General features: G+C 35.8%; 1 protein-coding gene across 1 annotated transcript in view; it reads left to right on the forward strand.

The window, feature by feature from the left end:
• Positions 1-25,212, forward strand: part of LOC111049432 — a 390,770-nt gene that overhangs the window by 288,706 nt on the left and 76,852 nt on the right. Inside the window, exon 2 of the mRNA XM_039434661.1 lies at positions 2,309-2,418. Within this exon, the coding sequence (XP_039290595.1) occupies positions 2,309-2,418 (110 nt within the window). The remainder of the gene's footprint in view (positions 1-2,308; positions 2,419-25,212) is intronic.

A 25,212-nucleotide genomic window follows, 5' to 3' on the forward strand; every position in this document is an offset into this window, starting at 1 on the left:
TCGTGATGGTTTAGCTCTTCTCTTACAATAACCGCACTTCCGCCTCTAGCGCTGTTGTTGGGATGTATGGCATGGTACGTTTTGTACCCTCTAATTTTAAAGTAGGATTCTTTGGTGAAATGAGTTTCGGAAATGAGACAGGCATCTATTTTATGCTCAATTAGAATTTCTAATAGATCATCTTTGTGCTGTAGTAATCCATTAGCATTCCAAGTCATAATTTTGAATCTATTTTCCATGCTTCTTGTGAATGACTTCTGGAACTGAAATATTTTCCAGTTTTTCTAACCTACTTAAAATTGATTTATTGAGGCCTTCTTGCACAACTAGTTTCTCAAGAATCAATTTAAGTTGAGTTGTAATGCTCAGTTCCAAATCTTTACTCAAGTTGTAATCTTGAAGACTTGACTTTTCGTTACTGTTGATAGGTACTTTATTTTTCAGCTTATCAGCATAACTCTGGTTCTCCTTAACTCTATTGTCATTTATTACAGCTCTCTGTGGCACAATAGGATCGTTTCTTTTGTTGACTGACGAAATAGATTCTATTGCTTTTTTCTTATTTCGAAGTGCCTGCAACTCTTGTGCTACAACACATCCTCTATAATTAGCAGGGTGCTCCATCCCACAATTGTAGCATTTAGGCTTAACTTCTTTACTCTTAGTACAGTTGATAGTGATGTGGGGACCAGCGCATTTCACGCACCTAGGCTCCTTCTGGCAGTATTTTTAGTGTGTCCCCAGGTTTGACAATTTTTACATTGCGGTAGAAATTTCGATTTTTTCAGGGGGACTACTTCAACCTTCATACCCATAATTACACATATTTTATAAATTCTATTTATGCTCTCTGTGTTTTCAAAAGTTAACATGAATATTGGGAGTGGTTCTTTTGTTTTCCATTTAAGAATGTTTACCACGTCCAAAATTTTAAATCCTTTTTCCTGAAGTTCCTCTTTTATTTCCTGTGGATTGCAAGTGCTGTGCAACTTCTTCACTATTACTCTAATGGGTCTCGTTTGCTTGTTTTCAAACGAAGACCAATTCATTTTTTTGTCATTCAGCAATGATTTAGCTAGTCTATAATTATCCTCAGATTCAACGTTGAGTTTTAAGCTACCATTATTCAATAGTGTGATCTTATAAGAGTCTTTTATTTTTTCATTCAAAATCTTATACACTACTTGACAGTCTTGGATGTTGTAGAGTATTATTGGAGGAGGTCTCTTAACTTGTTTGATATCAGGAGTTTTTTTTTTGGTTCAGCATTCTCTTTTAGTTCAGTTTCTCTACGTGAACTCACTTTCTGCTCATTGTATGATTGTGTTGAAGGTGAGTCAGATAGTACTCTCTTCCTCTTTCTTTGCTTTTGACGAATCCATTCTGTTTCAGTAGATAATTCTTTTTCATCGGTATGATAATAGTCCGTATTTTTTTCTTCATTCTTAGATTTAGTCTCTAACGCTGATAATCTAGTTTGAAGCTGTTCAAGTTGAATTTTAAGTTCAGAACTTATTTTTTCTGATTGCTGGAATTTTGTATTAGCTTCGTTCCAAGCTTTAAATGAAAATTTTTCGCATTCTGATTGAATTTTATCAGTTCGATCCTTGTAGGAGACAGGTTTATTTTCTTCAGTTATAGTAATAATAGTCGTATTATCGTCACCGTTCATAGTTACGATAGTTCAGTTCTCACAATAGAATTACCGATTCAGCACTCACCAAAGCAGCAATATCCGAACTCGGCTACAGTCATAGTTGCTGCCAACGCGCGCGCGCACGCACACACACACTCACTCACAATTCGGCATTGCCGTTTTCATTGACACAACAGTTTGATGGTATACTTTTAGAATAATTACATGAATTTCACAAAACACGTCTACTCGCTTCGGCTTGTGAAAGCTGACTGATTGGTAAATAATATGAATATTATTTGAGAGCACTAACACGCTATCAGTATATCCAACTTCTGCAGTTATTTGGCTCTGTTTCCAATATTCGTCATTTGAAAATCTTCAAGTGAATAATTTATGGATTTTCTTAGGTTTAGAGTCTGAACCTCTGGGAATTTGAGAATTGGAAACCTCCGAGATAATCTTTTATCTTCTTCTTCTTGTGACTTCTACGGTATAGGCATGATTGCCTGTTCCGGTCTTTAAAATAGCCTTGGAAATTAAAATTTATTAAAAATATAATTAAAATCTTTTCTGATAATCGTTTATCTTTGAGAAAAAACAATCTCAACATCACATTTGTAGAACAACAAAAGATTATGTGGACTAATGATTTTTTTCTGTTTGTTACAGTTCCCACCCATCTAAGCAGGCGATTGGTGGAGGACTCACAGAATTCAGCCAATGAGAGCAATCCTCGCTCCTGTCTAGTGGGCGGAATCGAATACGCTCATGGTCAACAGGTCAGTTATCAGCCATTTTATTCATTTTTCACAATTCTCAGCTTTTTTTTAACTTTAAATAATATTGTGGAGTGTAGAGCTTAATAAGGGGCGTTTACATTGGTCAATCTTTTTTGGAATTCAAGTTTGTATAAAATGAATGTATTTTGCAAAGTTGAAGTCGTGTTTACAAGAATATAGACTATTCGAATTTACTAAACCAATGCAGACACTTCTTCAGGTTTTGTTGAATCAAGTAGATGTTAAACATGTTCGACTTTAAGATCCAACTTGAACCTTGAAGATACAATCCAACTTACGAATGGGAGATTAAATTATTCATAATTATATACTTTTGAGGTAATGAAAACTTGAATTAAAGTGAACTTGATTAATGAAAACTCCATTTAAAAGATCAAAATTAGTTCAAGAGCATCGTGAATTTCATAGTTCATCGTTCATTTCAAGAGCTATTCATTAGAATGTATTGAACATTTCATCTACTCACTTATGAATAATATGGTTGACAGATTTTTTTGATGATGTAATAATTGAATAAAAAATATGAGAATGAATTCATCCATGGTGGATCTATGAGGTTTAAATCTCTATGAAGATTCATAGAGATTCATACATAGATCTCTATTAATCTCTATGAAGATCATTTTATCCATTTTTCACTATTCTCAGCTTTTTGTATTCACTTGAAATAATTGAAGTTTCTATAAATGAATGTATTTTGCAAGCTTGAAGTCGTATTTACAAGAATATAGACTATTTGAACTTGATTAATGAAACCTCCATTTAAAAGATCAAAATTAGTTCAAGAGCATCGTGAATTTCATAGTTCATCTTTCATTCCAAGAGGTATTTATTGGAATGTATTGAACTATTCATTTACTCACTAATGAATAATATGGTAGTCTTTGATGATGTAATTGAATAAACGATATGAGAATGGATCCATCCACTATGATATGGTGGATCTATGAGGTTTAAATCACTATGAAGATTCATAGATCTCTATGAAGATCACTATTAATCTCTATGAAGATCTCTATTAATCTCTATGAAGATCTCAAATAATCTCTATGAAGATGTCTATTAATCAAGATTAATCTATTAATGAAGATTAATAGAGATTCATAGATCTCTATGAAGATCAAAAATAGTTTCATGAGCATCGTTCATTTGTTCAAAAGCAATCCATTGAAAACTGTTAAGACCTGCGAAGGGAAAATAATACAAAATCCATTACAAAAACCTCGCACTTACTGGAATTCGTGAACTCTAGAATATTCTAGAATGCACTTCACATTTACCCAAAGCCTGGAAGCAGCCAACAAGTAGTAGCAGCAGCATGTTAGTCTATTGTGAGGAGTGATGCCTGCGGCCTCAGATAGTGACGTCAGCAGAGCATTTCCATCTTTCCCGACCGGCTTTCCCGCTTTCCCAGCCGCGCTACGTGAGCCAGATAACAAACACGTCACGTCAGTTACGTGATATCACGTTCCGACGACGTTACATTGTTTCCTTCGTCGTGCAGTGAGACGCGAACAACCGTGTTACTGTAATCGATTCCTTGTAAAAATGGTGGAGTTTGTTGTACTTTTGTCTCTGACTTGATATTTTTGCTCAAGGAAACAAGGATCTAGCTTGATGAGCACAAAAAGTATAGAATGTAAGGGGTACATTATATAATCTCTGGTTAACCACTGAATTCCAATCCCTTGATATCGTCATACCCTTATCAAAATTGTGATAGTCTACCGTTGAAGTTCCTTGTACTTTTCTCTCGTTGCTTGACATTTTTTCTCGAAAACACGGAAAGATCTAGCTTGTTGAGAGTATAGAATTTTGTGAATTGAAGAGCTACAAGACTTAACCTATTTCGGACTATGTGTTATCTAAATTTGGAAGAGGAATAGCACAAGTTTACCTCTACCTATAATTTTGATAATGTTATTATTGTATAAATGAATAAAGAATGAATGAATGTAAGGTGTACATTTTATACTCTCGTTGATCACTGAATTCCAATACCTCGATATTGACAAACCCTTGTGAAATTAATTTTTTTCCACTGTTTAACTTCGTTGTACTTTCGTATTTGACTTGATATTCCGTCTCAAAAACACAGGAAGATCTAGTTTGTTGATCACGGTATTTCAATTACTCGATATCGTCACACTCCACTGGAAAAGTCGATGTCTACTGTTTAAGTTTCTTGTTTTACTTTTGTTTTCGACTTGATATTTTGTCTCATAAACACGAAACAATCTAGCTTGTTGGATACAGAATTTCAATTTCTCGATATCGTGAGATCGTGTATTTTTAGGAGAATGAGTATATTTTCTTTTAGGAATATTATTTAAATCGTTCAGTTGATCTCGGAATCCCACCGTAGAGAATTCAACAAAACATAAAATCTCTATCATCAACTCAGCCGAAGGGAGTTCTATTCAATCAGCTTCATAATCACAACACAACCGAAAGCGAAAGCGAATGGGCTTTTAGCCAAAAGAAAATCAGTAACCGAGATTTCAACCAATTACAAGCTGACCAATTACAAGCTGACCAATTAGAAAGCAGTAATTCCCTATCATAGCGACATCCAATAAAAATGTAGTTGTAAATAAAAATAGAAATCTAAGTAACCTTTTTAAAATTGTTTAGTCACAACGTGTTACGGCTATATAATGCCATTATCAAGACTTGATAGTCAAGTCTTGATACTTTATAATTTTAAAAAAGGAACTTAGATTTATATTTTTATTCATATTCAAAAGAAGCCCTAAAGAAAAAAAAACAAAATGTAGTTGCTAAGCATTTTGCTTCACTTGTGAACAAATGAATCTGGTAGCAGCCAATAGGAATTGAGTTACTGAGATTTCAACCAATCACAAGCTGACCAATTAGAGAGCACCATTCCCGCTGTCATGACGACAACCAATGGAAATATACTATTTGCTTCACTAGTCTACAACAGTAAACAAGTAAATATAGCTTCTAATCTTCCCGATGTCTTTTCTTTGCTTATGCATATAGTCTAACCAATGGAAACAGATTCTGTTTACAACAGTAAACAAGTAAATCTAGCTCCAATTTCAATCTTTTTGGAGTTTTATCTTTGCATCTTTTAGGAGTTTTATCTTTACTTATTAGTCTAGTTTTCAACTCCTGAAAGTTTTCTCTTTGCTCATTCATATATTTCAGTTGTATCGACACAATTGAAACATCAAGTCAAATTTCCACACTCTTATCACAGTTTTCAGTTCAAAGGTATCATAAACCCTCACAAATCACATTTTTTCAAGTTCAATGTGACTTAACATGATTCCCGCAATGAAGTGAGTGGAACGCGAGTTTGAAAATGACCCAAAGAGAATGAGAGATGCGGTCATAGTGAGATTCACTTCATTCTGTCAGCATTGGTTGAATGGGGTGCATTGATGCTATTTATGAGGAATACTGACAGTTTAAAGTAAATCTCACTACAGTACGTTGTAGAAGCTACTGTCAGCATTGGTTGAATGGGAAGTATTAATGTTTTTTATGAGTAATACTGACAGTTTGAGGTGAATTTTGCTATAGCACTCTTGTCTCTCTATCTGGTTGCAAACCGAGAATTGTGGTCTGAGCAGCATTCATGCATCACGTCATGTCAGTGCCAGATTTAATTGTGCCGCGTAATGACTGTGGTATACAAGTGCGGTGTGTCCGTCAAATGAGATCGCCAGAATGGTTGGTGTCCAGCTTCATTGATTAATGTGGCATTATTCGTTGATTTTTCATGTGGAAATCTTTAATTTAATGCCAAACATTAAATTCCACATTCCACAGTTGGATTTAAATTACGCTCCACATTATTGGATTAAAGTTGGGAACTGTATGAGTTTGATTGATTAAACTACAAGATAAGTAAAGAAATTAATATAACCAATATAAAAATCTATTTTATAATTACCGGTATATAATTATGTTTATCAGAGATTGACAATGGTGTAATAGCCGAACCCGGTCTTTCTAAGTATCAATAAATCTGTGGTTTTTGACAATTTCTTAGTCTTTTTCATTCAATCTTTATCCCTTATTGATTCATACAATTACATCATCAAAAACGATAGGGAGAGAAAAAAACTTTTTATTGGGTTGGATTGTTACTCCATTCTATATATGAATAACTACCACAATATCAACTTCTCAACTACACAAAAAGTGAAAGTCAATATAAAAATCTTGTAGCACTCTTTATATTTTAAAGACTTTAATTGTTCAACAACTAGTTTCGACCCTAACTCAGGGCATTTACAAATTGAAAACTAGTTGTTGAATCATTTTAAAGTTTTTTTAAAAATAAAGGGTACTACAAGACTTATATTGTTTTTATTAATTTGTTAAAAAGTAGCCCATGTGAGTGAAGTGTTTTTAAGTAAAGAAAGTATAGTTGTTTAATCTGTGATTAAATCAATTAAATGGCGGCCATCAGCAGCAATACACTGATGTAGCGTAGTTTTGAAGTTTTAAAACGCATTTTGACAAACTGCGATTGGTAAGGCCTGGATCACTTTTCTGATTCGTTCCTTTAGTTCCTCCAAGGTGTGTTGGTGATGACTGAAAACTTTATTTTTGGAATAACCCCATAGAACAAGATCGCATATTTTAAATCGGGTGAGCGTATCGGCCACCTCAAGTCCACCCTTAATGAGATAAGCCTAGGAACATTTGTCTCAACACATTCATTGAAATGCTCCTTGTGTCACTACCTCCGTAAACAAAGCCATAATGCATTCGTGTGACGTCAGCACGGGTAGGGCTCCTACACCAATAAAAACACTAGCTGATATAGATCAGCTGAAATCAATGAATTTCTTTTCACCACAGACACCAGGTGTCTGTGTGTGGACTGTAGAGCGAGCTGGGTCACCAGCAACAACCAAAAACAAGAATGTGGTTCCGGACACAAAAATCTAATTTATTTAGTCCTGTACAATTATTATTACACTCACATGAGAAGGCACCACAGGCTTATGCCCAAAACTGTGTGATTGGTAAACTGTGTAATTGGTATAGGAGCCCTACCTTTGCTGACGTCACACGAGTGCACTACGGCTTTGTTTACGGAGATAGTGCCTGTGTGGGCTCTACCTTCATCCTGCTAAAATCATATTTCTCCCAAGTCAAGTTTTTCCAAATTGAGTCGCAGAAATGTTTTTAACGTTGTCACATAACGCTAGGAGCTGACATTGCAAATGCTGTCATTCTCAAAGAACTATGGCCAGCACGCTCAACCGATTTAAGTATATATCTTTCTATGATGTTATCAGAAAAATAAAGTTTTCAAACATCACCGACACACCTTGGAAGAAATAAACGAGCGAATCAGAAAAGAGATCCAATCGCAGTGTGCCAAAATGCGATTTAAAACTTCAAAAATACGCTACATCAGTATATTGCAGCTGATGGCCGCCATTCAACTGATATAATTTTCAAATTCAACTATAAAAACTTCATTTCAAACTGAATAGAACCCATTAAAGAATTATTTTCTAAGTTGAACGGTTCATTACTTAGGCCTTCCAAACTCGTCAATCGTCTCTGCCCCATCCTGTTCTATCAGATACAACATTAATATCATTTCATTTCGTTTTATTAATCAATAATTTGATCTTATCTACCTATATAATCATTTTACTTTATCAATTTTCTGTTTTTTCCTCTTAAATATTCATATTAATTAAAACTTTCACAATATTTCCATTAATAAATAAATCCTTAGTTTAATAAATTTAATTAACGTTTTGGTAGAGAGTTAGTGAGGAAGATATTTTTAATATCCTTTCCGAATAATGGACATTGATATGTCCAAAGCTCCGCCAATTCATGAGATGCATAACAATATAATTATCTTTAGTTATTATATTACAAATTGCTTTTTCATATCATATACAGTCAATAATTATTCTCTTAGTCTATATTATGTAAATTCATCTTTAATTTTGCTGTATTGTGAGCTATTGTATATAAGTGTATAAGCCAGTATATTTTGTAATCTACATAAATAAAGTACTCAATCAATCAATCAATCAATACAACTAATCTATAGTGAGGTTCACGTTATAATGGCAGTGTACGAGGATAGGAGAAAAGGGTTGCCAGATCTCAGCCTTGCTACCCAAACAGCTGATATTGGTATATCTGATCAATTTAAGTGTTCATTATTGTTGAAAATAGTTAATCATATTTTATTTGTCAATAAAATATATTTTTTTAAGATGTAATAATACATTTTCATGATTGAGATAAAATATTTTGTCAATTAGTTGAATTTCTACATGATAATTTGAAGTAGCATAGTATTTTCTCCCGACTTTTCTCTGCTTTCAACTCGGTAAGCTCTTGATGATAGTTGTTAACAACAAATTATTGTCGATAGAACAACCCAAACAGCCATTAGTCGTCTTTACACCGATATCTCGCCGACACGACAGGACAAGACAGAATTTACTCTGATGGCCAGTATTAGAGGAGACTGTAGTTTATAACTGCGCGAGGTCTACTGTTCACAAAACTATATTATATTTTTCAATAATTTCATAATGAATTTTCATGATTAAGATTAGATATATTGTTAATTATTATCAATTCTACATTGTTAAAAGACGATCTGGCAACATCGCAATGCGTGAAAGAGATAGCGGCATCTGCTTCGTTGAACGATAGACGAGTGGTTTGCAATACCATTGCAAATCACACACTGTCATTATAACGTGGACCTCACTATAGGGTCGACATTAATATCTTTATACACTATATAGTATATGCCCATGTATACTTTTAGAGTATGAAGATGTACTACACTGTCCTGTAAATAGACACTTTGCATGGCACTGTGACTGTATATGAAGCAATATAGGGGAGAAAACTGCTTGAGAATCACGAATGAGCAAGTTCCCATAAAATTCTTTCAGATCATTGATGAAATTCCCCCGAATTCTAAAATTAGATCGCCTTTAAAAGTGCTGTTGCTACAGAAAATCTCATCTCATTTCAGATAAGCTTTCTGACAGACTCAGAAGTGACTCGCGCTTTGAAATTAAATCCACCGTTGTCGAGATCAAATTCAAAATTGGAAAAAGTCTCCCGCGCAAAGTTTCAAGTCCGATGATGAGAGAGAAATAGAGAGATAGGATCTAGAGGAGGGTAATAGAGAGAGAGAGGAAGTGAGAGAGAGTGGAAGAGAGTTGGCTAAGTCCTGTCAATCGAACTTGAAAGCCAGCAGCAACTAACGTAGATATTTCAAAAATATAACTTCGATATTGAAGAAGCACTTCAGAACTTATAATACAGCTTTCATTCGGTATTAGGGAGAAATTGCTTATGGAGCAGAAATCTTTCTATAGTTTCGACGAGCAATAGTTTCATCTGGGGAAGTAAAGACAATGGAGGATTCAGTGTTTAAATCCTTTTTTGATTGCTGTCTTCTCGGTTCAGAAAGTGGATGAATGTGGTTGGTTCTCAAGTTTTGTGACATCATGGATTATCATGTTTTCGAGAATCACTTTTCATATTTTTTATATTTTTCAAATATTTCATGCATTAATTCCAACATCTTGACAGTGGAAGTGGGACAATGATTAGTGTATACTACGTACATATTAAACAGAACTGTATGCTTAGTGTATTCTTAAGGTGCGTACAGATATAAGCGCCTCCAACACGCTTCACCCTCGCTCTGCCCTCGCTCCGCCCTCGCTCCGCCCTCGCTCCGCACTCGCTCCGCACTCGCTCCGCACTCGCTCCGCACTCGCTCCGGTCATGAACGTTACGGGATATGTTAGCTCTTCTCGGGTTCCACTCTTGCTCCCCGCTCGATCATCAAGCGATCTACTCGAGTGACGTTCGATTGCGGAGCAGAGTGAAAGTCTGTATGCACCTTTAAACTGTTATGATAGGCTACTCCTGGTTGGAATCCCGCTATCTTTTCGATCTCATTATGCCTCTTTCTCTTGAATTAACAACTGTTATTGAACGAGCGTTAGCGAGTTCTCACTTTTGACTCACTGGAGGCCAAAATCGTTGTCCGTCTGTTTGTATGTTCTACAATAGCTGTAGAAAGAATTGATAAATCAGCTTCGAATTTTGAACACATATTTTCGAACCTTTTTACAGGTCGTTGGACAAAAAAATGACTCACTCCTTCCTCCTACAGCAGTATTTGATTTTTTCCTATATTTGATATTTAAAGCACCCAGTCACCTCCTATTAAATGGGTATAAGGACTTGTCATGTCAATTTTTAAGTTGAATCATTTTACTTCTAATTGATAAAAGCATTGAAGGATGAGTGATTGCCATTCAAATGCTCATTTATTTATTTCATTTATTTATTAAAATTTAGTTGCGTAAAGCCACACATCTTTGAGCAAGGCTCAAGTGGCATGCAACATGTCAAGTTAAGGATCGGGATCCTGAGAATGCGTTGCAGCACTCCTCTATTGTATAGGGACATGCCTCTACCAATGTCCTGGTTATCTTAGATAAAAATACTTTATAACCATCACACAACCTAATATCCTCTGGAATACAATGATACCTCCCTCGCGTTCGCTACCTTTCAGCCTGCCGCTCTGCTCTGCTCCCCACGCCACTCATCAACCAAATGAGTGGTTGACCCACCCGCCACCAGGGTGCGCCTCAGTCGCCGCCACCCGTTCCTGCGTTTCTATTGGCCGAGCACCGACCGGCCAATAGCAGCGCAGGTGAACTCGGGGACTGTGAATAAAAGGGGGCTACTCAGCTACCCTCGATAGCACTTGCTCACTAGCAGCCTTCCACTGAAGAGCCAGAAGAGACCACCAGCCGAGACCACTACCAGAGACCACTACCAGCCGAGACCACTACCGAGACCAGGAGCAGATCAGCGAGCAGGCCAATGAGGGAACCACGGCGAGACTAACCGCAACCTGAGGTGTCTTCCTTGTCTAATACCCAGCCGATGCCTAGGAGGAACCGAGCCGGCCGCCGAACCCAGAAGAGGAGGGCCCTACGTCGGCTTCACCAGGTGGAGGAGAGGCTGAGGCTGTACACCGCCGCGCCAGCTGCGCCCCAAGACTTAGCGCCCCAGCCTAACAACTGGCGCGCGGTTCTGGATGCGCGGGTTGGGTGCCAAACCGACATCGGAGTGTGTGCAGCGGAAGCCTACGACCCTGCCTGCCCGGGGTTTGAACGAAGGCCCCTTCTAAACGAGGAAGTGGTTGAGGAGGTCCTCCCGGCAGAGATTCGGCACGACCTCTGGCTAGTAGATCACCCGGTCAGCCCTCTCCGTAGCCCGGGTAAACCAGAGTGGAGACTGCAAACCATTGACTTGAGCCCCTGCCGGCCTGCTCTCGCACCAGACGGACCTGCCCGGGACCCTCGCGCGGCGTGGTATCGCGCCAGTCGACGACTACTAAACATCTAGCCTGCCTTGGTCCCTTTTGGGGCCACCAGCAACAAACTTGGCCCTTTTCAGGGCCACCAAAAGCCATTTTTTTTCAGACAGTGGTAACAAACCCCTCGCTCGACCCGACTGACTAGCCCAATTGATAAACGAGCCACACCTTCCGCCATATCAACAATTATAAAACTTCAATCCTGAGTAATACAGTCCTTTTTCAAGCGGAGAGAGTCAATGAATTGGGAGCTGGAACAAACATGCATTTCTACCTCGAGTTCTGTATGCATGATTAATTCGGTCAACATAGAAAATTTCTGAATTTTTGAAAACTAAAGAAACCACTTCCAAGAAATAGATAGCTGGAACAGAAAGAAGCTGGAGTCTCCTGAGTATAGGTTTACAGGAAGAAGAAGGACTCACTCCCTCAACAACCCCAAGTGCTTTTTTCTGCATTCTGAAGCATGTGTTCAAATAGTTCCTTCCTGACCCCCCGGAAATATCCATGATAGACCCTTAGAGCTGTCGTAATATTTGAATTTGCCGATTTAAACTCACGTATCGAATAGTAACAACATTTAATTAGCTCCTTTCCCAATTCTCTTCTAATTTTTTTGAATTCTAGAGTTTTTATATACTTATATATCTAATATACTTATATTCTATAAATTATTATCAGTTAACCAACCTGAACATCTACAAAACTGAAATTAGTATGAAGAGACACACGTTGTAAAGTAAGCAACATTGGTTTGCTATCATTGTCATTAATAAATTTTATTAATTAAAATTTTTCCCCCATATTCAGTCTATCTCTATCTCAATATTGATGACCATACAAATCCTTTTAAGCTAAACAGTGTGTCAACATTCGCACTCAACATTTAACAGGCGGTTTCCTATATTGAATTTCTAAATTTATTTTTTGTTATTTCATAATAAGTTGATGTATATAATATCCTAATATTAATGTTTTGTTTTAGAAGGGGAATTAAATTTACTTGATTTGCAGAAAAATGATTCTTAATATAGCCTGAAAATCAAGGAAATATTTGTATTAAAATCTCTATCAGTTCGAATATACTGGATACTCTCATTAGATTATTTAGGCTAGGGGTCTATTCACTAGCCTTTTTAGATAGTAGATTGCCCCAACCCATAAGGAAGTTTGATATCTAAAAATAAAGCGGTTATGTCACATGTTCAAATGATATCACTATTGAAAGTTGTATATATTATCAACACTAGACGTCAGGCTCGCTTCGCTCACCGTATCCGTCTAGCCAGGGGGCTCCGCCCCCTGGACCCCCGGCTGGATCGTCCAAAAATGAGATCAGCGGGCTCACTTCGCTCGCCTGCATTTTTCATTCCATCAGAAAGTCAAAGTACTAAGAAAACGCAGAAAAGCTGAGAAAAACGCTGATTTTGGGCGTATCTTTGATGAAATATTAAAATCACCTCATCACAAAATTTTTAGACCCTAGCTAAATCTCTGTACCAAATTTGAACATTTTCTGTCTATTACTTGATGAAAGAACTGAGAAATGCAAGAAAAACGCTAATTTTGGGCGTATCTCTGGCATTATTTCAAATTCCTTCTAACCGAACATTATTACACCCAAGCTGAGCTTCTGTAGTGAATTTGAACATTTTCTGTTCATTTGTTCCCGATAAAGCTGAGAAAGCCCAAAAAAAAAACGCTGGAAAAACGCAGATTTTGAGCGTATCTTTGGCGTTATTCCAAATTCCTTCTAACACAACATTATTACACCCTAGCTGATCTTCTGTACCAAAATTTGAACAGTTTCTGTTCATTTGTTCTCGATAAATCTGAGAAACTGCTAAAAAACGCTGGAAAAACGCAAATATTGGGCGTGTCTTTTGACGTTATTGCAAATTCCTTTCTAACACAATATTATTACACCCTATCTGATCTTCTGTACTAAATTTGAACATTTTCTGTTTATTTGTTCTCGATAAAGCTGAGAAAACGCTAAAAAACGCTGGAAAAAACACAGATTTTGGGCGTATCTTTGGAAATTTTTCCAAATCCGTTCTTAGTGCGCCTCTAAAGTGCCAACCGAACATACCTACCAAATTCGGATGGACACGTTAAGTCGTCGGTCCCGGTTGCCTAAAAAGCAGTCGTTAGGTCATGTCAGAAGTCCTGAAATTAATCAGTTGCGACCTGAAAACTCTGACACTAGACCTGAGCCAGCCAGGTTATACGATATTATTATATAACGTTTTTTGGTCCGGTATATTTTTAGTTCTGCGAGTGAGTGAGTCAGTCAGTCATTCAATCAATCAGTCAGTGAGTGAGTGCCATTTCGCTTTTATATAATTATATAGACTGAAGAATGATTTCGTGTGCAATATATAGAACCTTATACAACTCATCGATTTTAACAACATGTCGTGTACTATATCTAAAATCCATCACACCAATTTCCAATATCATCTAAAGCGCCACATATTTCACAAAAACCCCTCCTGTGTATCGTTTGAAAACTTCCCTCTGAAACCCCCTTATTACTACCCAAATTGAAAACAATACTGCCATTTATTCCGTAATTATTCTTGCGTGTCTCTAATTGTCAGCATACGCTGAATCGATCTGTGCCACATTAAGTTGGCAGTAGAAGGAAGGGTACAATTTGAGAATGTACAATTATTTATGTCACGTGACATGCGCGGCGGATATGCGCCGTAGGTCAAAACAATGAGTGGCACAAGCAACTGCTAATAAATTAAGTCTCTCTGACGCGTCTGCGGCCGTGGCAATTTATAACGTTGGAGTGGTCACGCACGAAATTTCAACAGTTACGCCCCTCAAAACTTCCCCGAAACCCCCTAGACCCCTCAAATTCCTCTTAAAATCCCCCAACTCCCCTGAACCCCATTGAACCTCCCCAAAAAAACCTACCAGTCTCCTCTCTCTCCATATATCCCCCCCAAAACTCTCACAACGTCTCCTGAAGCTCCCCAAACCCCTTCTAAATTCCCCCTACCCTTCTAGAACTCTCCCCTAATCCTCACAAAACTCCCCCCAGACATTATTCAAACCCCCCTCACCCGACATATTTTTCAAATAACTCTTCTTAAACCTCTCCGTCTCCTTAATTTCCCTCAACCTTTTAAACTCTCTTTCTTGGTAGAGAGTTACTGGGAAGGATATTTTTAATACTCTTTCCAAAGAATGGACATTGATATGTCCAAAGCTCCACTAATTTATGTAGATGCATTATAATATTATTTTGTATAGTTATTCCAAATTGATTTTTTTCATATCATTGTACAGTTCAATAATTATTTTCTTAGTTAATGCTATGTAAATTCATCTAAAACTGCTGTATTGTAAGCTATTGTATAAGTGTATAAGCCAGTATATATTGTAATCTACATAAATAAAGTACTCAATCAATCAATCTCTCTCTCTCTCTCTCTCTCACTCTCTTTCTGTTTTTTTTTTCTTTCTACTTTCCACTCTCTCACTCTTTCTCTCTCTCCCTCTCCTCCTTTTTTTTCTCTCTCTCTTCAAACCTCCATATAAACCCCCAAAACACCGGAATCTCTCTACAGGTCTCCCATACCTCTTTAGAACCCCCTAACTCATCTCAACACCCCCTCAAATACTCTTGTCTGACTACCATGACTACTCCCCCTCACCGGTGATGAAACCACCGCTGCTTTCCCGCGCTGTTTTTCGTTTCCCGCCAAAACTTGCACTGTTACCAACACACTGACAAAAACTATAATAATTCTTGTAGGCTAGTCCTGAGTAGGGGCTTTCAGCGGTGATGAATATGTTGTCAGTTTATGTATGGTCGATGGTGTGAACTGTGGACCTTGGGGTTTATTTTCGAAATATTCATTGTAATACTACTCAGTAGGCATCTGAATAATTGTTTGGGAAAGGTACTCAATGAACTGAGAACTTGAAGTTCTGAAACGACAAAACTTGATGATGTGAAACTTGACCAACTGAAGGCTTAACTTCCCTTATGTATCAGTGGATATTTTAAGAAATGGTCGAAAGAGAAACTTGATGAACTGAGAACTTGGCGAACTGAGACCCTCCCGATGATTGCGTAGAGGTTCTCATCTAAAATGAAGTGGAAAGTCTAGGCGATCAGCGAAGCAATAACCAGGCCTGCCATGCTCTCTTATACTTGACACGAATACCTATACTTGGCTCTCACATCTTATATACTTGACAAGCCTCTTACAGTATGCCATATCGGCTCGATTCCCTCATATAAAAACAGACTTGGGGCGGATATTTCTGATCTTGAATGTGGTTGAACATATGGGAAGGGGTTGGTTGGCTGACATAGGGTGGATGATTTGAGAGAAATGCGAAAACTTATGTGGGGGAAAAGGTAAAAATGAATGGATGAGGAAGTAGAGGTAAGGAGAGAATGATATGAGGAGAAGAGGACGATGGTATTGGGATATGAGGGGAAGAAGGGAAAGGTATGTGAAGGAGAAGGAAGGACAAAGAAATGAAGAAAGAGAGGATGTTGATAGGTGAAGAGGAGAGAAGACAAGAGAGGAGAGACGTGTGTAGAGATGTAATAAGAGAAAGTTTGAGAAAATAATTGGTAAAGAGAGGAAGATATGAGAGGGAGGGGGTGAACGTATGAGGAGGTGAAGAATAGAGGTAAAGATTGGAAACATAGGAGGAAAGAGAAAATGATAAATGGAGTGAAATGAATAAAAAGTATGTGGAAAAGGAGAAAGAGGAGTAGTTGGAAGAAGATGTGAGAAATGGATAGGAACAAGGATTTCAGTAGGAATAGATAGGAGAAATTGAATTTGAAAGGCAATGGGAAAGAGAAGAAAAGTACTTGGAAAAGGATGTGAAAGGTGGAAAGGAAGAAGGAGTTCAGCAGAAATTGATGGTGTAGCCAAAAATGAGGGAGAACAGTAGAATCACGAGACCAAAGGGAAAGTTAGAGGGAGAAGTCAAAAATCTATAAAAGAAACAGAAGAAGAAGGAGATGAGAATGAAGCAATAGAAGGAAAAGAAGAAGAAGAAGAAGAAGAAGAAGAGAATGAAGGAATATGAGAATAATTCAGTTCGGAGTGAAATAATACTGAACAAGGATAATACGATACAATGCTGAAAAAACTTGAAGGTTAGTGAGAGAAGAGTGGTACATACTACTGATACTACTGATACTGATCTAATCAATCTCAATTTGAAAGTTACACTTGTAATTTTGCGGAATTTCTCTATATTGCAGTGAAGAAATAACAAAATTTTGCCAGACCATCATGTAATTCATTATTTTCATCCAAAACTTGTTTTTATGCTTGAGGCAAAAATACCAGTAATATCTAGAATTTGGTTTGTTCAACTTAGAATATCACTAAAGATGATGCCCTATGCATCGTAACTAGTTTGAATGAATATGTGGAACTGGCATCTTTTTCTTTTTCTACCTTAATCTCAAGACTTGAGGTAGTTAGTATAATAGTAAGTATAGCTTAACATCGTTTCAGCCACAAAACTTGCAGCCAATCAGATAAGAGTAGGCCTGTAGTCACTCCACCTCGAAACACTTCACGCAATACGATTGGTCGCCACACTCAGACCAGCCCACACGAGCCACATCTCCAGCCAATCACAAGCGAGCAATGCAAAAACGAGCTCTTGTGATAGTTCTCTGCTGAGTTGAAAGATGTCGTTGACTACCTTCAAATATTCCTTGACTGGAGATTCGAACTAAACTTGATAATTGGAAACTTCTGAAACTGTATGAACTTACTATTATTTTATTGTGAATATGAAGTGAGTTCTATTTAAAATACCCGTATAACTTTAGCTCTCTCTATCGAATTTGGAAATTTAACAGTTTTTTATGAAGTGACAAACTCTTACAAATATTGAAATTCACAAATTTCCTTATGTTATACTTCATATAATTTTTATTCATGTAGTCATGAATGACTCATAATCATGGAGTCATGATTCACAAATTAACATCAATACAAAACATATTCAGTCAATCTTCCAATAAATGATCTTAATAAATTCCCTTTTTTGACATTTTTGAAGATTATTGACCGAGCGAAGTGAGGTCTAAGATTCAAGTCGACGGTTTGGCATTCCTCTTAATGTTAAAATGTTTAAATGTTTAAATGTTTAAATTTTTAAATGTTTAAATTCTCAAATTTTTAAATGTTAAAATGTTGAATGTTCAAATGTTAAATGTTTAAATGTTTAAATGTTTAAATGTTTAATGTTTAAATGTTTAATGTTTATATGTTTAAATGTTTAAATGTTTAAATGTTTAAAGTTTAAATGTTTAATGTTTAAATGTTTAAAGTTTAAATGTTTAAATGTTAAATGTTTAAATGTTTAAATGTTTAAATGTTTAAATGTTTAAATGTTTAAATGTTTAAATGTTTAAAGTTTAAATGTTTAAATGTTTAAATGTTTGAATGTTTAAATGTTTAAATGTTTAAATGTTTAAATGTTTAAATGTTTAAATGTTTAATGTTTAAATGTTTAAATGTTTAAATGTTTAAATGTTAAATGTTTAAATGTTTAAATGTTTAAATGTTTAAATGTTTAAATGTTTAAATGTTTAAATGTTTAAATGTTTAAATGTTTAAATGTTTAAATGTTTAAAGTTTAAATGTTAAATGTTTAAATGTTTAATGTTTAAATGTTTAAATGTTTAATGTTTAAATGTTAAATGTTTAAATGTTTAAATGTTTAAATGTTTAAATGTTTAAATGTTTAAATGTTTAAATGTTTAAATGTTAAATGTTAAATGTTTAAATGTTTAAATGTTTAAATTTTTAAATGTTTAAAGTTTAAATGTTTAAATGTTTAAATGTTTAAATGTTAAATGTTTAAATGTTTAATGTTTAAATGTTAAATGTTTAAATGTTTAAATGTTTAAATGTTTAATGTTTAAATGTTTAAATGTTAAATGTTTAAATGTTTAAATGTTTAATGTTTAAATGTTTAAATGTTTAAATGTTTAAATGTTTGAATGTTAAATGTTTAAATGTTTAAATGTTTAAATGTTTAAATGTTCAAATGTTTAAATGTTAAATGTTTAAATGTAAATGTTTAAATGCTTAAATGTTTAATTGTTCAAATGTTAAATGTTTAAATGTTTAAATGTTTAAATGTCAAATGTTTAAATGTTTAAATGTTTAAATGTTTAAATTTTCAAATTTTTAAATTTTTATTTTTTTAAATTTTTAAATGTTTAGATGTTTAATGTTTAAATTTTCAAATTTTTAAATGTTTGAATGTTTAAATGTTGAAATGTTTAGATGTTTAAATTTTCAAATTTTTAAATGTTTAAATGTTTGAATGTTAAAATGTTTATATGTTGCGCATTTACGGCGAAACGCGGTAATAGGTTTTCATGAAATTTGACAGGTATGTTCCTTTTTTAATTGCGCGTCGACGTATATACAATGTTTTTGGAAATGTTGCATTTGAAGGATAATATAGAAGGAAAAAGAAGCCTCCTTCATACGCCAATATTAGAGTAAAAATCAGACTATAGAATTATTCATCATAGATCAGCTGACAAGTGATTACACAGATGTGTGGAGAATCCAGTCTATTGCTGTATTTACATAAGGTCTATAGTTCCAATCAGCTACTTGTGGATGAGAATACTGCGTGAGGTCTACTGTTCACAGAACTACTAGTGAATAATTGAAGAGACTTGAATACAACATTAATAAGTGGGTCAATCACGCTAAAAATTTAATTAATTAATTTATAAATAATCATGGATGATTTGATTAATATTCATCAAATTATAATCCACTAGACTTACAGAGTATTTTGTAACACAATATAATTTCTTATTTCTATTTTGAAGAAATTTCGGTATTCTAGACACACATTTTGGAGTAAATCTCAACTTTGTGAACAATATCTAATTACCACAGACTGCAGCCAGCTTCTATGAGTTGGTAGATCCTTTGTTTTGCGTGCAATTAAGACGAGCCGAAAGTCAAGTGCTGAACTCAAGATGTCAACCACCAACCCTTACCTCTTCAACTATTCTCAGGCTGAAAAATCCAACAAACTCGTTTTTCCTTCCATTCGTTGTAATTTGCTCAGATTTGTGGGGCAGTAATCTTATCCAGGTCAATTATCTACATAATTTTCCATGTTTCCATTTCACGAAAAACTAATTTACAACTGATGATGTATTGGAAGTCGGAACATTTGATAATTGGAGAAACGAAAGTGAGTTACATTAGTTACCAAGAAATACAAGTCGTATCTTAAGGTGCGTACACATTTACGCGCCGCGAACATGTGCAATTCACTTTTAATCAGCTGATGCCAAGCTTTTTATATCTGTGTCTCACCGTTTCTGTAAAGATTCAGATATAATCAGCTGATTAGAAGTGAATTGCTCATGTTCGCGGCGCGTATATCTGTACGCACCTTAAGATAGAGTCCTTGCCGTACTGTAGAACCCCGCACACGAACATAGATTTTTGTTCCTCCTTATAAATTCTATAAGATTGAACATATGATGTTTAACAAGTTATGTTCGATCTAATAGAATTTATGAGAACGACAAAAAATCGAACGTCCAAAAATCGATGTTTATGTGCGGGGCCTTAAGCCCTTACACACACACATCGGTTTTTGTTCATACGATATTTTGCCGTCCTTATCTGATTAAAAGGAGCTTTCAAACATCATCTGTTTGAAATCATCTGTTTAATCCAATAGAATTCATAAGGACGGCAAAATATCGTACGAACAAAAATCGATGTGTGTGTAGCTAGAGCCTTAGTCTAGTTACACACACATCGATTTTTGAACGTCCGATTTTTTGCCGTTCTTATAAATTCTATTTGATTGAACATAACTTGTTCAACATATCATGTGATCATCTGTTTGTCAAGTGCAATACAATCTGGTAGAATTTATAAGACGGCAAAAAGTCGTACGTCCAAAAATCGATGTGTATGTAACTGGCTAAACTATATATTCCGCGGATGTCTTTCGTATAATTTCAATATTCGTTTGCAAGATACATTGCTGTATAATTCTTACTGGCTTGATTGATTGATTGATTGATTGTAATATAAATCAGCATTGTAATATAACTACATAAATCAGCGGTGTTTCAACAATGAATAAATGATAATTTCAATGAATAAATATACACCCCACTATATATTATATGTGTTGGGGTATAAGTAATTAGTTGCTTATTGCGTGTAATAATTACTATTTACAAACTTCATTCACTGATATGGGATTAAAGTTTTTTATAATAAAATTAGTAAAATGTATAATACAAACAAACAAAATTATGGAATTAGTAAATAAATATTAATGTTCTGTTAAGGATAATAATAAGAAAGGTTATTTTTAGAAAAATGAAAAACAGTAAAGAGTGGAATGAAGAATAAATAGTTTCAATATTTACAGTCTAACTAAATTTTCACAATTTTCCACTCCAATATCAACCAACCAGGAAAATAAACTTTTCTTGAACCTGTGTCTATTGAATTCTTCCCTAATGTAATTGGTATTGAATTATAAATTTTTGGTCCCAAATATGTGTAGTTTCTTTGCCCAAATGTAGTGTTCATCCTTGGTACTATTGAATACGTGTTTCTCTGCCTTGTTTGATGGTTATGATCTGCCAGTCTTATGTGTTCGTTGTTTCTCCTCATTCGCGTGATGATAGCCTGGATGTAGAGTTGTCTTACACTCAGTACTTTACTGTCCTTGAAAAGAATGTTCGTGGGGAATTTGATTCTCCTTGAAGCCTATTATTTTTAATATTCGTTTTTGAAGTTTATAGAGATTGATTGATTGATTGATTGATTATATGCCTTTATTAGGGCGGAGTTGGGACTCCTGGTCCTCTCTGGGTCCTGGTCACACAACCCTAAAGGCTTGCACAGCTAGAAAGAAAAGGAATAAGTGGGCAATTTTGTTGGTTGGAGATAAAAGAGTGAGAGTACAGAAATAAAGAGAGAAATATACTCTATAATAGATAGAGAGAGTGTGTGAGTTAGTGAGGTAGGGAATTTTGAACTGTAGTTTGCTATGATGATGAAAATAATAATATCGAGTGACCTGGCTGGCTCAGGTCTGGTGACAGAGTTTTCAGGTCGCAACTGATCAATTTCAGGGCCTCTGACATGACCTAACGACTGCTTATTAGGCAGACGGGACCGACAATGCTATGATGATTAGTGTAATAGACAAGAAAGAAACTGAATGAGAGAGCAATAATGTTAGAAGGGATTGAGAGTAAACGAAATAAAGAGAGAAGGGAAGATTGATTGATTGAGTACTTTATTTATGTAGATTACAATATATACTGGCTTATACACTTTATATACAATAGCTTACAATACAGCAAAATTATAGATGAATTTACATAATATAGACAAAGAAGAGAGATAACATAAAATAGATAAGAAAAATAGAAATTTACATAACATAGACTAAGAAGAGAGAGAGAAAGAGTGAGATAGCATTTAGAATTGAGAGTTATAATAATAAGAGAGTAAAGTTAGTTAGAGATATAGTGGCAGAGGAAGAGTAGAAAAAATAAAGAGAGAAGAGTGTACTGGAAGAGAGATATCGAGAGAGAGAGTGTAGGAGAAAATTTTGAATTGTAGTTTGGTTGGGTGGTTAGGGTAGTGCAAAAAGTTTGGGCGTTAAAGATCATTAAGCTCGGTTGTGCTGTCTGGAACCAATAGAATATCATGAAGAGAAATGTCGGGGCGTTTGTTATCTGATGGGGGTCGCTGGTGCACCCCCTCGTCATATGTACCACTGGTGGGGGGGCTTCTGTACCCCCTGGGGGTGCCACTGTGGGTGTGAAATATATGGAAAGCTGATTGGAGTTGGGCCAAATTGTATTCAACAGCTCGCAGAGTCTGACTTTCGGCGCACAGATGAAATGGAATGATAGGGGGGTCAATTATAAGAAAGGAGATGGAGGATGATGATATTGGAATTGAGAAAGAGGATGTGGGAAAGGAAGAGAGAATATGTGTTGAAGAGAAAGATAAAAGAGAAGGAAAATGATGATATTGAATCTGAGAAAGAGAACAGGGAATTGGGAACATAGAGTGAGAGAGACAAAGCGAGAGAGAGAGAGAAAGAGAGTGAGTTGATGGAAAAATAGCGGAAGGAATGGAACAAATAGAAGGAGAGATGAAGAACCAGAAAAAGAGAACTGAATTGAAAATGAAAAAATCAAAGAGAAAGAGGAACGCAACGCGAATTCAAAGAATAGAAAAATTAAAGTAGAGTGATGTAGAAAGAGAGAAGGTAATTCAGATTTAGAAACAGGAACGATGAAAGAGTGAGGTAAGGGAAGAGAGAAGAAGAAGGAGAAAGAGAAAGAAAGAGAGAAGGGAATTGAGATTTAGAAACAGGAACGATGAAAGAGTGAGATGAGGAAAAATAACTGAGAAACACGAAATAGAAAATGGGAGAGAAGAAAAATAATCGGAAAAGAAGTACGAAAATTGGGAAAAGAGATGGAATATTGAGTGAGAGAATATGAACTCATATATTATGCTACTCATTCGCAATTCAAATACGAGTACGTTAACTTCATTTCTTGTTAGATAAGGAAGAGACTAATAACATAGAGAGCAGGTAGCATAAGAAGATATCACATAGTATAGATCGTTTATGTTGCAAATTTCACTGTTAACTGAAGCCGATAGTCCTAGTAGTATAGTTCTTTTTGGTGAAGCTATGTGACGCTAGTAGTCTCTCATACTGTGACGTTCTTAAACCCTGTCCACACTGAACAGATGTTCGACAAACATGTTTATTGAAACAGTTCGGGCAAATTTTATTAAGTTTGACAAACAATGTTTGCCCTTGGCCAGTGTGGAGGCATCACCAAACAAAATATTTGTATGTGGGAAGGTTTCATGTTTTACAGCTGTTCAGATGTTTTGGAAAACAGTAATTTTTTGTTTGACAAACAATGATTGTCCAAACTTTTTAAAATGTTTGTTCCTGAGCTCCACAAGAAACATGTTTGCCGAACATGTATGTCGAACATTTTTGTACAGTGTGGACACGGCTTTACACTCCCACCCCAAAACAACAGTAATAATAGACAGTAATCGACTTGATTTAACAAAAAATCAGCTTATACCATGGGATATTTTCTCATGTTATCTTTTCTCTATAATAATAATTATTATTGAGAAGTGAAGGAACAAAATGGAGAGTAGGAGGGGCAGATGAGAAGAAAGGAAGATGATGAATGAGAGAAAAATTAGAGAAAAGAATATTTATGGAGAAATCACTGTGTGAAACAGAACAAATATAGGTGAGACAAGACTGGCTAATGCTAAATTACAATAGAATCACGTATCGATGATGAAGAAAATTGAGAAGAAGCATTTTTCCATCTGGAGGAGAAACTACAAAACGAGAAGAGGTAGGAATATAAGAAATACCGAAATTCAAGAGTGTGTAATATCTCGGGTAGCTAAGATATTAGAGAATTGTTTTTACCAAGGTGTAGACGTGATTAAATAAAGCTAAGGTTTACTCTATGAAAATTGTTATATTTAAGCATTTGCTCTACCAAATTTTACATCAATTTCGGGCTCTATTCTGGCTGTCTAGCCTAATACAAAAAAGAAACATTGAATGAGATTTGGACTGTTACAATAACAAAAAAACCTATCGTTGTGCAAAAACATAATAAAACATAGTTCGATCGCCCCGTGTCATTAGAGTAGAATTAATTTTGGGACTCACCATAATGTAGACGTCGAAGAAGTCCATTAGGTGATGATTTGGGTGATCCAGTTCCGAAAAGAATTTGTGTCCGAGTGCGCTCCGTTCGCTTAACCGTTAAAAGAAGAGTGCACGGAAAGAATGCAATTTTTGTCTCAGGTCCGACTCTTCCTAGGCCTACACGTGGAAAACTAGACTACGGCAGGGGGGAAGAAGAGCCGGAAACTGTTGATGGGACGAGTGGATGGAACTATCTTTCCCAGGCTGGGATGCAAGCTAGGCAGTTCCAACCCTGAGAAAGATCCTCACCTCGTCCATCGGTTGAAAAAAATGCAAGCTTTCCGTAGCCTATGCTAGGCAGCCAGCAAATAAAATATTACGTTCTAATTTCACAAATTTCAATAATACTATTTCAATTGCTTCCATTACATCACCCCCTCCCTAGAAAAAGGGCGCACTAGGATTCCCGCGGCTCCTCAGGATCCTGGGTGGGTGGTGTAGAGTCCTCTGCAACATCCATCGTAGAGGGCTGCTCTGCTGATACCAAAGCATCCTTGCTCTGGGCTGAGTGACGGTGGCGGTCCCAGATCAACCCTGCAGCCAGCGCAGCGACAGCAGCAAGGGTGGCTCCA

The sequence above is a fragment of the Nilaparvata lugens genome, chromosome 8 (genome assembly GCF_014356525.2).
Source record: "Nilaparvata lugens isolate BPH chromosome 8, ASM1435652v1, whole genome shotgun sequence".
Taxonomy (NCBI): Eukaryota; Metazoa; Arthropoda; class Insecta; order Hemiptera; family Delphacidae; genus Nilaparvata; species Nilaparvata lugens.